General features: G+C 38.6%; 1 protein-coding gene across 1 annotated transcript in view; it reads right to left on the reverse strand.

The window, feature by feature from the left end:
* Window positions 1-16,704, reverse strand: part of csmd3b (CUB and Sushi multiple domains 3b) — a 1,392,611-nt gene that overhangs the window by 226,690 nt on the left and 1,149,217 nt on the right. The window contains 2 exon segments of the mRNA XM_052022622.1: window positions 8,005-8,199; window positions 11,929-12,116. Coding sequence (XP_051878582.1) covers window positions 8,005-8,199; window positions 11,929-12,116 — 383 coding nt within the window.

Raw genomic sequence — 16,704 nt, forward strand, 5'->3', positions numbered from 1 at the left:
TCATCTATCTTAGTTAACTGTTGGAAAGTTTGTTTATCTTTTCTAACAGCTTCGAAGCTCATTTGATCACTGGCATTCACAGCCAAGTTCAGGTGATGGGATGGAGCAGGAGAGCAGTCTGAGCTTATCACAACAGCATCCAGATGTTGGGCGGCTTCTGCTTGTCAGCAACGGACACAGTCGTAAGCCTTCAGAAACTTAATTATGGTTGCATCCACAAGTTCACAAATGTATTTGCCACCATTCCAGTTGGGAAAGGTAGGCTCCGAGCTCTGATCCAAGTTAGTGCTCAATTCCTCCACCCCTCTTAACAATGTCTGCAAATGCAATAACCACTTCATTGTGCTTCTTCTGAAGGCAGCTCATCAAATTCCTCATTTGGATCCTCTGCAGAACTCATGTGTGGCCTCACCCTTGAGGGAGATGGCATCTGTGTTTCCCTTGCCCCTTACTCTAGCTGCAGGTGACTTGTGCCTCATTCTGTGCTGTCCTCCAAGTTATGTGCAGTGCCAGTACTGAACTGGTGAGTGCAAGAGTGAAACTGAGCAACAGTGCATCTTCATCTCAACTTTCTCCTTCCATTTCCACTACAACGAACCAGGATATAAATTTTGGGAATCTGAAAAGAGAAAGGCACAAGGCTGAAATAAAGGGAGGAGAGAAAGTAGGCATTAAACCATCTGCAGTTTGTAAATCAGAAGAGTTTGTGGATTGGGTGGGAATTGGGAAGTGAGAATGAGGCCAAAGCACACCACAGTGTTCCATTGACAGCAAGCACCATCTCCTCTGAAAGGCTAAGTGCAGGTCTGCCTCCATATGTTAGATGCTGATGCTACCTCAAGTTGTGCATTGCCTAGAAGAAAGTGTGTTAACAAATGCATTTGTCAAATCAGATTAGAAACATCACCCAACAACTTGCACAAGCTGTGTGAGGCTAGCAGCAGTATCAAGTGGGTGAGAGGAATACAGATCTGTGTACGTTATGTCTGAGTCCTGACTGATAGAGATTGTTGTTAGGTTAATGAGGCAGATATATTGATTGGACTATGATGTGAAGCTAGTGTTGGTCTTGTTGAGAGGAGGGATTTGTTGATCTATCCTCTGACCTTCATCATGTATGTGAGGTCATTGAACTTTTGCAGCACTGCAAGGGGTCCCTAGGGCTTGACTCCTGGCATTAATGGTAACCTATCTGGTTCCATTGCATTGTAGGAATTCTTTAAGAAAGAATATGGAATAAAAACATCCTTCCTCCTCTGATGTTTCAATGCCAGAAAATCCTGTGCTATGCTGTCCTTCAAAGTTTCCCAAGTGAGGAAGAATTGCATGGCCAATCCCAACAGTGGCACATGCCTCAATGCACCTCCCCTTTGAGGCACAAAGTAGCTTTAACAGCATGGACTAACTTTAATTACAGTGGTCTCCTCCTGGGGCATCCAACCATTTAGCCATATGATCAGCATGATCTGCACATTACCATCACCCCTCCCCCTTCTTACGGAGTCCCTTGGGACTGAGGATAATTTGTTTTCACTTTGGCTCTGTGGGTTCTGATGTGGAGGATGAGGCCGATGGAGAAATTATGGATTCTTCTGCAGATGGGGCAGGACGTGCCTAATGTAACAACAGGCTGAGAAGTTTCTGAAGAGATGAGATCCTTGTACCATTTACACTGGGGTTCTGTGTTTTCCTGATCTCTGGACTGAAGGTTCTCAGTGCCCTTCTGAATGCTCTTGATCCATTTTATGAGATCATGGTACAGGGATTCACAGGATTCAATGGGGATGCTGCCCTTCTTCAAGGAGGATTTGATAACAGCATTGAACTTTTTCTTCTCTCCATTTGGTAATACCTTCCCCTGTGACAGAGCTTGGAACAGAATGTCTGTTTCAGGACCCAGGTGTTGGGAAAGATAACAACATGGTCTGCCATCCAAGCCACCTGAGTGTAATTAGGGGCTCAGTGCTGGGGATATTGGCCTCAGAGAGGACACCAGCATTGGTTCACTTATCCTTCCAATAGATTTTTGGAGGCAGCATAGTCAGTATTTCTCCTGGCCTTTAAGGTGGCTGCTGTCAGTAATCCAAGTCTCAGAAACATATGGGAGGGTGGGAATCATTGTTGCCCAGGAGACCAAGAGATTTATACGAGGTCTGATGTTTTGATCTTCAAATACCATTTTCTTCAATCAACCGACAGTTGTCCTGGCTCATTAAAGACAATGTTGAATTTCATCTTCACTTTAATTACTAGGCAACACAAAATTGGTGTGTTGTCTCTATTGGAAACAACTGTCCTGGATTAATCATGCAGTTTTTCCATAGGTAATGGATTCAGCCACCATGGTGTTTTTATCCATCATCTAAAAGCACACTTGAAGCACAGAAGATTCAGGCTGATTTTTCAGGAGTTGTTTGTTAAAGCCAGTAGCAAAGCAATTATGTATGCAAGGCAAACAATTGGTGAACAGTGAAGAATGTTACAATCTCCTCTCTTTGCTCACTGTTATTGTTGATGCCGAACTTGCATATTAGTGTGAAGACAGAAAAGGAAACTTGAAAGAAATGAACCATTCACTTTGCAGAGTTTCATAGAAATAACTCTGAACTATTGTAGAGTAGGCTGACTTTACCAACAATGGTGTAAGTCAGTGAGAAACAAGGGGAAACAAGTCCACGGAGGTGATTGCCAATAGGATCGATGCTGTGAACACCACCATTAGAACCTGACAGAAAAGCAGTTTAGAAAAAAAAAGAGCCTGGATTTTGTGGTCAGCAATGAAGTCACAGTATTCAACAGTGACCTTGAAGAAAGTTGCCTTTGAAAAATTGGGAATCTCTGTTGGGGATTTCACTTTTCATCAACTCTTGTTGTCAGGTTCCAGTTCGAGAACATCTCTGGCATCCACCGATAGTGATAACAGAAAGCTCACTAAGCAGCCAATGACAAGAAAGAATTCTCACAGATGGCAAGCCAGGAAGTAAACATTTGAAATTAATGCATTTAACATTTTATGCAGCACAAAAGGAACAACATACAAGATTAAGCAGAAACTAAAATATTATAAGTAAACAAAAAAAATAAATACAATTATACTTGTTATGCTATAATCCATGGACTTTTAAAATGATGTTACGTAGGATAGACAATCTATATATACATACACACACACACACACACACAATTAGTTCTTTTGGAACCAAGGTGAAATGTATGCAGTAAACTTGGCTCTGAACACCAGTCAGAAGCTCTTACAACTCATGCAACAAGAGTGCACCAATTTTAATGTTTTTTCACAATGAGAATGGTTTGTACATTGCCATTAATTACTGATCTTTTAAAGGTTACAGCATGAATGTTCATGCCAGTTCTATGCAGAGTAATCCATTAATTACCATTCTCTTGAATCTCAATGCCCTGCAACTTTCTTCCCTTTTAAGTTTTGATCCAGTTCTCTTTCGGACACCATGACTGAATTTGTCTCCACCCTGCACCCAGTATTCACTCCAGATTCTGTGTGTAAAAAAAATGTTCTTCTTCATGTTACTTTTGGCTCCTTAGCCAAGCACCTTCATTCTTTGAGCTCTAGTTTGTGACCTTTCCATTTTGTCTTGGCTCGCTATGATATTAAAGTTCAATTTATCCATGTAACTCAAGTCTCCCATTTCTGAAATAATTCCAGTAAATTTATTGTGCATGATCTCAATTCTTGCAAAGGAATACCTGAATCTTCCACAAAATACTCATGCTGGGAAAGGTTCTCTGGGAGAAATGACCTAGCTGCTCAAGCCAAACTTGTGTCATGGGTTAAAGGCAAGAAGCAACTTATATCAGTAAATGTTGATTTTATCACAACATCATAGAACAATAATAATTGGAAATTATTATTGATGAACTGACCATCAAGCAAACCTTTTAAAATAGTACATACAGCACGAAGAGATTGTATTTGTATTATTCACTTTTTTCTTATGAATGTAACATTAATGTAATACAAGTTCAAGTAGATAAGATTTATGTTATTTATGCACATTTACTTCTTATATTTTGACATACGATTGCATAACTCTTACAACTGTATGTGGTCACTGATAAATTGCACCCAAGCTTTATGCAAATCTGAAAATTAAAATCTAAATAAATGCTTAACCTAATATTATCTCTGCAAATGGTTAAAAAAACAAAAACCAAATTCTGCCAATTTTAACTGAAAGGTTAATTATCCAATTTAATGCATCTTTCAGAATGCCTTGCTGACAGGAATGTGATATTTTTACTGCGCTACCATTTAAACTAAAGCAGAAATGTATCTTTGGGCTGCAACCCAGAACTTGGCTCACCATCTTAGTAATAACTTAACCTTAACTGAAAAATTTAAGTGAATTGTCAATAATTGACAAAGCAATTTTTAAAAACTTAATTATGTTGAATGTTTCTTTGCCAAGGTCCATTATTTTACAGTACAAGCAGGAAATGCCAGAAATAGTTAGCAGGTCAGGCAGCATGTACAGAGAGTGAAACAGAGTTTATGTAACAGGCTGATGACCACTCACTTGTTCTAATGAGAGGTCGAAGTCCTGAAACTTTACCTCTGTTTCTCACTTTACAGATACTGCCTGACCAGCTGATTCTTTCAACAGTTTCTGTTTTATTTTCAGAATCAGCAGATTTTTGGTTTTTCATTACTTTACATTTTATTCTACAGTTTATCTGTTTTAATTGCCCAATGTCAGATTGTGCAAGTTTTCTTTTTGAGGATTTCCAAGCAGATTACATTGAAGAGATGCATTATAATGCTAAATGAATCTGTACACAGCTTTAAAAAGCGACTGTGTGAGACCGTAAAATGGAAAAGGAGTCATATGTTAATGACTCAATTAACATTATTGTCTGCAATGACCAGGATTACGAGGCAATTTATTACTTAGTCTCCAACAGCCGAAGAAAATTATCATACTGTTTATGTTGGGAACAATTCCAAGTAATTCTAATGTTAGCCTAACATGAGATGTCTGTTGCAAACAGTTCAGAGAACAGTTAGTGAGTATAGCTGACAGGTTTGCTGGCAAATCTCTTCATGGGGAGTAAACTTAAAGCACAGCCTGTCCACTCCATGGGAATACATAAAGACCAGGGGAAACCATACAGAGTGATGGACAGGTTCTAAACAGAAGGCTTCAAGTTTACCAGCAGTTGCAAGCTGACATGTAGATAATCAGTTTGTACTGTTAGAAATTGGATCAAATGAAAGTTGCTTGCAAAACAAGTGCTTTATTTTAGTCCACAATTTTTCCCAGAAGTAACTATGGTTGAAAGAAGAAAGTGAGTTTTGCTTTAACTGCTAATCTGTATGTCCATGAATGTCCTGGAAAATAATGCTTAATAATTTGCGTTATAACAATGCTTAAAGTATTTTCACTCTGTTCACTGAAATTTTAGAAAACATACATGAAGGTGCTTGAAATGTGTAATCACAAATGTACAATAAAAATAAAATCACAAGAAAATCCTACTTTTTCACTCTTGGGTAATGCCATAATCTAATTAGATATTGCTAAGTATGGGGATATTCCAAAGTAAAAGATTCTGCGCTGACAAGTAAGTAGGAATTCACACCCCCACCCCTACCCTCTGTGCTATTCATTATGGATGATGGGCAGAGCTGCAAGTTTTCATGTCCAAATTCCTCAGCACACCATTAATCTCCTGATTCACCACTCAGCATTACAGAGCAATCAACTGATAGTTGTCATTTCACCAATTTTGTGGAGTTAAAATTGACCCCAAATCACACAAAGCATTTGGAAGTTCTATTTTCCTTTCAGTTAAGGGATGATCCCAGTTAGCAGTTTGGGCCAGTAACAAACATTCAGTTTCACAGCATATTTTACCAATGGATGGCACAAAAAGTGTGGTTTTGGGCAATGGAGCATGTAGTCACTAGAGTTTAGAAGAATGAGAGGGATCCTCATTGAAATATATAAAATTCTTGTTACTGGACAGACAAGACACGGGAAGGATGTTTCTGATGGTGATGAAGTCCAAAATCAGGCGTCACAGCCTAAGGATCCAAGGTAGGCTATTTAGATCTTAGATGAAGAGCATTTTCTTCATTCTGACTAGTAAATCTGTGGAATTCTTGAAAGCAGAAGGCAGTTGAGGCCAAATCATTAGATATATTCAAGAAGGAATTCAATATAATTATAAAGGCAACACAGATCAAAGGATAAGAGGAGAAAACAGGAAAAGGGTGCAGAATTTGAATGGTGGTGCAAGCTCAAAGGGGTGACTGGCCTGCACATGCTCCTATTTTCTATATTTCTACATTTCTAAGGCAGAGATAGTTACAGATTGTGTTTTTTACAAATAGTACCCAGAGGTCCTGTTCTCCTAAAAGGTCAGCCCAGTCTACCTGTAACTACTATGTTGTTCACATTGCCCATTTTTATCATTTTCTTTTCATATTAAATGATCTATAATGGCAGAGTTTTTCTCCCCATTTATATAAATGATGCTGACACAGATGGTATCCTTAAAAACTCAGGGCTCTCTCCATTTGTCTATTGCACTGCATTGGACTGGAATCAGAATTTATGATGAGCATGAATCTGTGAACAGTAACAATGCATTATTTTCCTTGTATGCATTGTAAATATCCCAGAAATGGTCATTACTGTGTTTCACTCTGGAATAAAAGGTTCTTCAGTGACATAATGCTGAATTAAAACAGCATTATTCAATTGAATGTCACGGCATATTTGTTTAGCATTCATAATTGTCAGGTGACAACAAATTGTTTATTCTTACAGTTGAAAAAGGTTGAAACAGTAGCAAATCAAAATTTGAATTCTTTTTTTTCTCTCTTTGACTAATCTATTTTGCGCGGTTAACAATTTGACATTTACTGCTGACAGTCTAAAATTTAATTGGACAAACAGATTGCTTAAGATATTCATTCCTTAGGTCATCCTTGGATTTTCTTGTGTTTGAATTTGATGATTTGAACAACCAGTGAAACTGGAATGGAGCAGAAGTATGCCTTACCTCCTTGCACCCAGACTTTCAATGGAAGGCACTATTAGGTTGGCCACAGGGACCTTATCATCTCCCCATGATGTATTCCTCACCATAATCCCCACAGTTTTGGACAATCCCTGCATTGTTGTTAGGCTTTCATTTATATAATCCCATCACAGATCCATCAGGACATTCTATTATTTTCCAGGAATAACATTCTTTTGCGATAGAATGCACAATTTGCTCATCCAGAACTTTTTGGCACTCTGTACACTCTATCGCAAGCACCCAACATTTCAATGTTTCAACAGCAGCTGCTCTGTCCTCTCCACTACACCCAAGATCCTCTTTAAAGTACCAGCTTTCATCGATCCCAAAGTGCATTCAAATATGGATTAGCCAAAGAGCTGTCAGTCAAATGGATTCCTAACATGGAATGAATAAGCAGCTGAGTTTATTCTGACCAGATCTCAGCCAAGGCTTTTAAAGTTAAATCTCACCAGTTCCAGTGCATATGGTACCTTTGTCTTTATTGCTTTATTATAATACATTTTATATTAATTTTGTTATTTCTATATTGCCACTAGGATTGAAAAATCAAAATAAGTAATTTTCAAACTTCAACCAAAGAATGTTTAGTCGATATTTGCCGGTCTGTTTATCTTTCCAGACAGAGGCTATTTAAAGTTTTAGACTAAATACAAATAATAGCCATCCATAATGATTTTATTCAGACCATTACGGCATATACAATCCAGAGCATCAATAGCATAACTCTTGATCACCAGCAGAGCAGTTGAATCATTTGGAATGAGCTTGAGTCTTCTGTGTTTATTTTTAATATTGTAATCATATGTAATTCTATTTTGATGTCATACCTGCAAAATGCTGCACTTTGTTTTGAACAACAGCACCTTTCTTTTTTTGTTGTTAATTTCTTCAATCACAACACATTCAATACTAAAAGTTCAATCAAATAAATCTTACCATGACAGCTGGGCAAAGCCCGATTCCATCCAGGTCTTCCATCATCTCCCATGATGCATGTAAGAGTTGAGTAACCTTGGAGCACATAGCCTGCATTGCAATAGTACGTAACAGTCGATCCCAATTTAAAGTCACTTCCCAATCTGGTGCTATTCATGACATTCCCGGGATCAAAGCATGATTCTCGAAGCTTTGCTAAGTAATCAAAAAGAAGGAAAAGCTCAAAACAATGTTACACAACCATTTTTTTGGGGGGCAAGCATTGTTTTTTTGTCATTTTTGCATATTACTCTTCAACAAAATTTACATACCAATAATTAGAATGCATGGTAATAAAGAGCAGTACTTTCTCAGAAGATAGTAAATATTTGATTTTACCACACAGTCAAAATGTCCAATGTGCAGCATGGAAATTGAATCCCTATCAAGCTGCTTTGAAAAAATACAATTTGCACCATTGAACAGGTCATTCCACACAGAACTGACGAAAGGTCATTGACTTGAAATGTTAACTCTGTTTCTCTCTTCACAGACACTCTATGGCCTGCTGGGTACTTAGAGTAGGTTCAGCTATGTGGACTGAGCAAAGAAACTGGAGTTATTCTCATTGGTGCACTGAAAGTAAATGAGAGCTTTCATAGAGAAGGCAGGGTGAATGGATTGCTTCAATACTGAACCATTCAGCTTTTCCTTTCCCGCAAATGGCTAAATATTCAAATACAATAAGGAAATTTCCACTTTGCATTGGAAAGAGAAAGACAATGGACAAATATATCTGTAACCATCACAGAAAAAGCACAGACCATTCAGAACACAACAAAACTAATGCTCAGATAGGCAAAGGGATGAATTAACTGATGAATTTGGTTTTGTTAGTTTTCCATTAAAAGAATGAAGCTTTGCATGTGTGATATAGTTTTAGGTAACAGTGGAATAAAAGGGCTAAATCAAAGCTGGTACTTTGGTTTGATATTTCCTCGTAACTAATGATGTATCTGCAGGCCTACCTCAGTAACCATATGGAAATTTAGGGCTCCTCACAAGTGTGTATGAATGTAGAAGTCCCGCAATACAACACAGCTAATTGTTGCTGTTATTCCGACTGTGCTCCAATGCTGGATTCCTTGTGGAACATGAATTTTGCAACCAAGGGGTTTGGCTTCACCAGCTGGTTGTGCTGGGGCTTTCTAGTTACAAACAGTGAGAGCCTAATCTGCTCAGATTCTTGTCAATCAGGCTTTAATGAGGAGGTTTGGGTCAGTGGAACGCTCAAGTTAAGAGTGGGGTTCGCGGTAAGTGAGCATCATTCATGGCCAGCATGTTCCCCCAAGGAAAGTCTGGGTCAATTTATACATTAAAAAAATCAATTTAACAGATCAATGTTTATTGTGAGGGCAGTTGAAAGGGCTGAGGATTAAAACATGAAGCGAAATACTCATTACATGCTAGTTTGTTATTGGATATGCAAGATGCAAATTGAAACTGTGAGGTCAGACCACAAGTTCATTAATAATCCACTGACAATATTAGCCAAATTGCAGACAAATATAAAAACAGCAAAGAGCCAATTTATATAAGATCTCAGTGGTAGATGTTTAAACTGAAATGAGGTAAGTGGAACCATGCAGAAGACATAGGGAAGAATTTAGACTCCTGCTATCTAATGGGAACTAGATAGAGTGGGAGTTAAAATCCATGTACTACACCAGTACAATAAAAATAAAAGCAAGTCTTAATTATGATAATTAGGAAAAAACTGAATTGTCATTAGTACACACATCATTAACATTCTTCAAGCAGTCTTACCTATTTGAGACTCCTAACCCTCCAATGTGGTTGACTCCTATATGCCTCTCTGGTCAGGGGCATTGCCAGCAAAGTTCACATCCCATGAACAAATACATTAAGATACAATCACCATGGCAATATTTTAATATTGCTGTTTTCTCTGATGGTTGACACACCCATTTGATTCAGGCAGGACGTTGATAAGTATAATCAAACTGTGTGGAAATTCTAATGCAATTTTAACTGCCCAGACAAGTAGAACATGTGAGTGGACCCTGTACTCAATAATAAATTGAGCACGACCAAGTGAAGCAAAATAAAGCAAGAACATATTTTTGTTAAGCTTGAAGTACTTAGTAGGACTTTTGATCTTCATAAATCCAGAGACTGGGCAAATATCCAGCTGGTGAGATTTTAATGAGGTAGTACAATTAAAAAGAACTTCCAAAATATTGGCAGATAAACTATTTAGTTCTCAACTACGAGTTAAAATTCTCCCTATGATGCATATAATCTTGTAAATCTCCAATGCAATTTCAGCTCTGAAATTGTCTCACTGTCATCTAATACCAAAGAGTCAGCTTTTAGAAATTAATTTTGTATAATAGAAAGGATTATGGAGCTCCAGTATGGAGTTATCCAACTGCAAAACTGGAAAATTGGTGCCTTTCTTATTCAAAGTTGGCATGAGGACAGTACATTTAAGAATCAGATTTTCTTCTTTTCTCTCATGAAGGCATTGACTCTTGATTGAATATGGATCTATGGCTGCCAGCTGCTCTATGTTTCTAATCCATCTGTGCTTGACAGCAAATGTTGCCAAGCTATCTGAATGCAAAACACATAACCCAGTCCAATTTCATAACCTTGCCTGAAACCTGCACAGATTACTGGCTACTCTGGTCAATGATCAGGAGCAGACCACTGTCAATTTTTTTTCTCTCTCATTTAGCTTGATTAAGGTCATTGGTACCAACTGTAACACCATTACAACTTTAAAGCCAGGAACAATCAAATCTGGAATTCCTGATCCGTGCAGATTAGTTATTTAGTGGAATGAAATTAATAGGCTTTGTTATAATGCGTACCAGATGACTAACCGAAGAAGGAATATTAGCATTAATAAATTATTAATTATAAATAATAATATTAGCTAAATATCAGCATTTATACGACATCTTTCACAATAGCATAACATTCCAAACTGCTCTATAATGATGTAGGTTTGAAGTGCAGTTATAGTTGCAATGCAACAAACAGAACCGCTCATTTGTGCACAAATTGCTTTAGGTTATGGTTTTGGAATAAATATTTGCCAGAGAACTAGGGATACCCGACTGTACTTCAAAATAGTGGACAAGATCTTTAATAGAACTGAACAAACTTTGGTTTAATATCTCATTTGGATGTCGTTGAAAATTACTGATGTTTTGCAAAAACTTTTCTCTATTGTGATCCAAGAATGCAAGAGATAATTACAGTGCTTCTATAAGGCTTCGGCTGAGATCAACCTGACCAGAACTGGGATCCATTCATTGTGTATGGTCACATAATAGTTGGATGAGATGAACTTTCCAATGCTTACCATTCATGTTCACAAACAGATGATATTGCATTATAAATAAAAATGGAAATTCCCTCAGCTTTTCAGTTCTCAGTAAAATTTTTCTCCTAAACGAAACTCAATCTATTTTTATCCGCCAAAATCTTTTGTTTTCATCAATTTGGTGATGCTTCATTTGTTCCATTTATGTTCTTCCACGACATTCCTATTCATAATAGATATATTTTTATAATGGAATTCTTTCTTTGGCCGCTGGCCAAAGCGTATTGCTTTTGCTAATCGTTAAAACATACCTAAACCAGCCGAGATGTATTTCTGGCAGTCTATCAATAAAAACATCTTTTTACAAATATGGAGGCCAACATTTTCAATTCATCCTTTTTGCCCGTAGAAATTATTTTAATGGCTCAGATTGAAAAATTGTCAACAATAGTGATCAAGCACTTAAAATTGCAGCAAAAAGGATTTCCAAACAATGCTACAATATAAATTAGGCTCTACATTAATTTCAGACATATTACCACAAATTAGGAAAGAATTTAAAATGAAAAGTGAAAAATTATCACACTAACCTTTATATTCAATGTGAAATCCAGAAAAGCTAACAGAACCATCACTCCGAAATGCTAAGTGCATGTTATTTGAACTGCTCTCAATCCGTTCAGGCAGCTTATTATCTAGAAAGCTTCCGATCAGAGGGCTGTTACTGTCTGGGCCATCATAAAGGTAAAGGAAGTCATAGTTGGGCTCCATGGTAAAACTGCAAAGCAGGAAGTTAATGTGCTTAAGAAACAACATTCATTTACATTGTGTTTTGACTCTGTAAAGCAGAGTTTTTCACCGCATTATATCCCCCACTTCAGCCATTACCAGAAGTGCACAAAATTCTTTACATATGAACCAAATGCTGACTGTATCTTCACATCTGCAACATTATCAAGTTTTGCACCAGCTTCAGCACATCTGTAACCTGAAATGAAAGTTCATTGATATGACTATTCCAAAATTCTCTTGCCTTGCCTCACATTTTCACTTCCGTAAACGAGCTCATTCAGAACCCTGCTGCCTGTCTCATAACACCAATCAACGTTATGCTTTTAGATCATTACTGGGTCATGATCAAACAATCCCTCAAACATAAAACTCTCGTTCAAATATTAAAACTCATTCGCGTTCTCATGTGTGTGTGTGTGTTTGTGTAATTTCCTCCATCTCCTATCTCTACATTACTCTAGTCCTGGTGCCTTTATGCCTCCCCCACTCACTACACCCTGCAACTGACAATTGTCCCTGCTGTTATACATATTATAGATTCTGCAGTATCCTCCCTGAAATTGATCCTTTCACTCTTTCTCTTCAGGATCTTCCTTAAGACCTTCCTCTCTACCCCACCCTGTTCCCTTTTTCATAGAATCATAGACATCACTCAGATTTGTGGCACAGAAAATTTGGTTCAAAAGTCTAACTGGCCCACTGGTCAAGAAAGAAATATTTTGGGTAATCTAACTTCTTATTTTGTGGTCCACAGCTTCATGGCTTACAACACTGAAATGTAATTATCTACATGCTTTTTAAATATAATCATGGTTTCTGACTCCTCCCCTCTTTCAGGTAGTGAGTTTAAGATACCCACGACTCTTTTCATCTTGTTAATTTACGTCCCTTGTTATTGCCCTCCTTATTACACACAATTGGTGATCCTGTTCATCATGTCTCCACCTGACTTAACTTATTCAGCTCAATTAAATCTCCTTTAGCCTTCTTTATTCTGAAGCTGACAACCACAGGTCTGGTCAAATTTTCCTCGTAACTATTCCGCAGCCCTGGGAACCTCTTCATAATGGAGACACAAAAAATTGTGGATACTGGAAATCTGGAGCAACACACAAGATGCTGGAGGAAGGCCAAGGGTCTGAACCTGAAACATTGTCCTCCATAGATACTGCCCAACCCACTGAGTACCTCGAGCATTTTGTGTGTAACATCTTCATAAACCTTCTCCATTGCTATCTTAGCCTTTTTACTGATATCATATCCTTCCTCTGTGATGTCATAAGAAATCCAATCATGTCTCTTGCTCTGTTTTAATGTTATATCTTGAATTTTTCTTCTGTTAAAAGTGGAACGGAAATGTTGCAAGAATGTCATTTTTTTTCCAAAAATTAGTTTTCCAGCTCAATGAGGGTTGCAATTTGTGAGAAAAAAATGAGTAGAGTTATACATTTCCCAGCATTCCTTTTAGATGGGTAACATTAAAATTTGTGTTTTCATGTAAACAATACAGATAGCTGAAAAATAACAGATTTTGTTTTAATTTTGAGAACCAGGATTAATTAATTTTATTTGAAATATTAATCAACAGATAAGCAGCTGAAAAATGCAATGATTTGTAAGTGGACAGATATAAGACATAAGATATCTTTATTAGTCACGTGTACATCGAAACACACAGTGAAAAATGCATCCTTTTACGTAGTTTTCTGGGGGCAGCCCGCAAGTGTCGCCACACTTTTGGCGCCAACATAGCTTGCCCACAACTTCCTAACCTGTACATCTTTTGGAAAGTGGGAGGAAACCAGAGCACCCGGAGGAAACCCATGCACACACGGGGAGAATGTACAAACTCCTTACAGACAGTGGCTGGAATTGAACCCGGATCGCTGGCGCTGTAAAGCGTTACGCTAACCACCACACTACCGTGCCGCCCCTAAATAGTAATACTCCCTAGATAGTAATACTCCCTAGATAGTAATAGTCCTGCAATATGTTCAGCAGCATTATTTATTGCATCAAAGCTCCCACATTATTCCTTTGATGAAAATTATCGAATGAATAACTAAAATTGTAACTAAAATAAAGTGGAAGATACTCAGAACAGCCAAAAAAAAAAGTTAAACTGCACAAGCCTCATCAGATTTTGAGGGAATCAACATGCAATCCCTTTTCCCTAGATTTAAGAATCAGATACATAACCTTACATTAGATTAAGAGAAATCTGCCACTCACCTGACCTAACCAACTTCACTGGGATTGTGAAGAGACTCGGGGTATTTTTCACATGTCTCCTGAGGGATGGCTCCCAGAACAGGGAACAGTTATAATGGAGAATGAAATGTTCTGAAAAGCAGAACCAAGTCTTTAAATTGAACAATATTGAAGCCAAAGAGGAGAAGAGAAAAATTACTAAGCACTGTGCTCTCTTCCTCTGAAAAGGCCTTTTAAGCAACAGTTTAAAGTAATTACCACTGCAATCTACCAGCACTTGGGTAGAAAATGTCAACTAAGGTCACATCCAGGTATGGTGGCATAGAAATTCTTTGGAGAAACATGGAAAGCTGTGCTAAATCAGTGGTGTAGCAGTCCAACACTTTTATTGATGCCCCTCAAAATTCTACAGCATTCAAGACAGAAGGGTCTCGTGGTGTGCTGGAAGGAAAACAAATCGGTCACAGACTGCGGTGGTGCTGGTTTGGACTATCAGTTGCAGGAGTGGATTGCTCCATTGATGACTGGGTCAGGCCCTGATGGAGGATTCATGATGGACTGCTCGGGTTGTGGTAGGTGTCGCAAAAGGGAGTTGAGTGTTTGGATATAACTTGAGGGTCCAAAAGAAGAGCTTCCATGAGAGCTACTGAAGAAAGACCGAGCTGAAACAGGTTCCTAATGCCAGAGTCCACAGACTTACTCAAGTAGATTTCCCTTTAAGAAACACTGCAGCAAGTCTCATGTGTCCCTTGAAGGTTTGCTTCTGCAGGAGCTGCCTGCAAGTCGAGCTGCAAAGTGCCATTCAGGTATGTATGTGTTGTATTCCAATGAGTGCCACTGCATGAGTACACAGGGTCAGGAAGGAAAGTCATGAGACTTCAGAGAACATGTGACAAAACATTGAACATAGAACATACAGTACAGGTACAGGCTCTTTGGCCCACGATATTGTACCAAAATAATTAAACGCCTAACTAAACTAATCCCTTCTGCCTACATAATGTCCATATCCCTCCATTCTATATAATTCATGTGTCTACCTAAGAGCCTCTTAAATGCCTCTATCATATTTGCTTCCACTACCACCTCTGGCAGTGGATTCCAGGCACCCACTACTCTCTGTGTAAAAACAACCTACCTCTGGCATCTCCCCTAAACATTCCTCCTCTGACCTTAAACTGATGTCCTCTGGTATTGCCGCCCTGGGGAAAAGGTGCTAGCTGTCCACTCTATCTCTGCCCCTCATAATCTTATACACCTCTATCAAGTCACCTCTCATCCTGCGTCGCTCCAAAGACAAAAGCCCTAGCTTGCTCAATCTTTCCTCAAAAGACATGTTCTCTAATCCAGGCAGCATCCTGGAAAATCTCCTAGCTCTCCTAATTCCCTTCTTGAGTTCTTTTCTAGCTTCTTTATCATCCTCAAGGGCTCTATTTGATATTAGCTTCCTAAACCTTACATACGCTTCCTTTTGCTTCTTGACTAAATTCACCACCCCCCTCATAATCCAAGGTTCCCTTACCGTGCCATAATTGTGCATTCTTCTTATTGGAACATACCTGTCCTATACTCTGTACAGTTGGTCTAAAACACCCTCCACATATTAGATGTGAACTTGCCCAGAAATAGCTGTTCCCAATTAACTCTCTCTAGTTCCTGCCTAATACTCTCATAATTTGCCTTGCCCCAATTTAATACTCTGCCACAAGCTCCATACTTATCCTTATTCATGACTATCTTAAAGGTTAAGGAGTTGTGATCATTGTCTTCTAAACGTTCTCCCACTGAAAGGTCAGCCACCTGCCCAGGCTTGTTTCCTAATACCAGGTCCAGTATGGCCCCTCCTCTATGTGGATTACCTACCTACTGATTTAAGAAACCCTCTTGGATACACTTAACAAATTCTGCCCTGTCTAACCCTTAAGCACTAAGGAGGTTCCAGTCTATATCAGGGAAGTTGAAGTCACCACACCAACAACCTTGTTGTTTTTTTCCCTCCTCCTAAATAGAACATAGAACACTACAGCACAGTACAGGCCCTTCGGTCCACAATGTTGTGCTGACATTTTATCCTGCTTTAAGATCTATCTAACCCTTCCCTCCCACATAGCCCCCTATTTTTCTATCATTCTGCCTACATATCTGTTCCTCAATGTCCCATTGGCTATTGGCGGGGGGGGGGGGGGGGGGGGGGGGGGGGGGGGGGGGAAGCAGTGGTGGTCTGTAGTATAATCTCATTAGACTGATTATACCTTTCTTATTTTTGAGTTCTGCCCAGATAGACACTCATGATTTTTCATGAAAAATGAACATTCTACATAAATAAGACATACTCAACAACTGGAAAACTTCAAAGATTCCTT

The sequence above is a fragment of the Pristis pectinata genome, chromosome 9 (assembly GCF_009764475.1).
Source record: "Pristis pectinata isolate sPriPec2 chromosome 9, sPriPec2.1.pri, whole genome shotgun sequence".
Classification (NCBI taxonomy): domain Eukaryota; kingdom Metazoa; phylum Chordata; class Chondrichthyes; order Rhinopristiformes; family Pristidae; genus Pristis; species Pristis pectinata.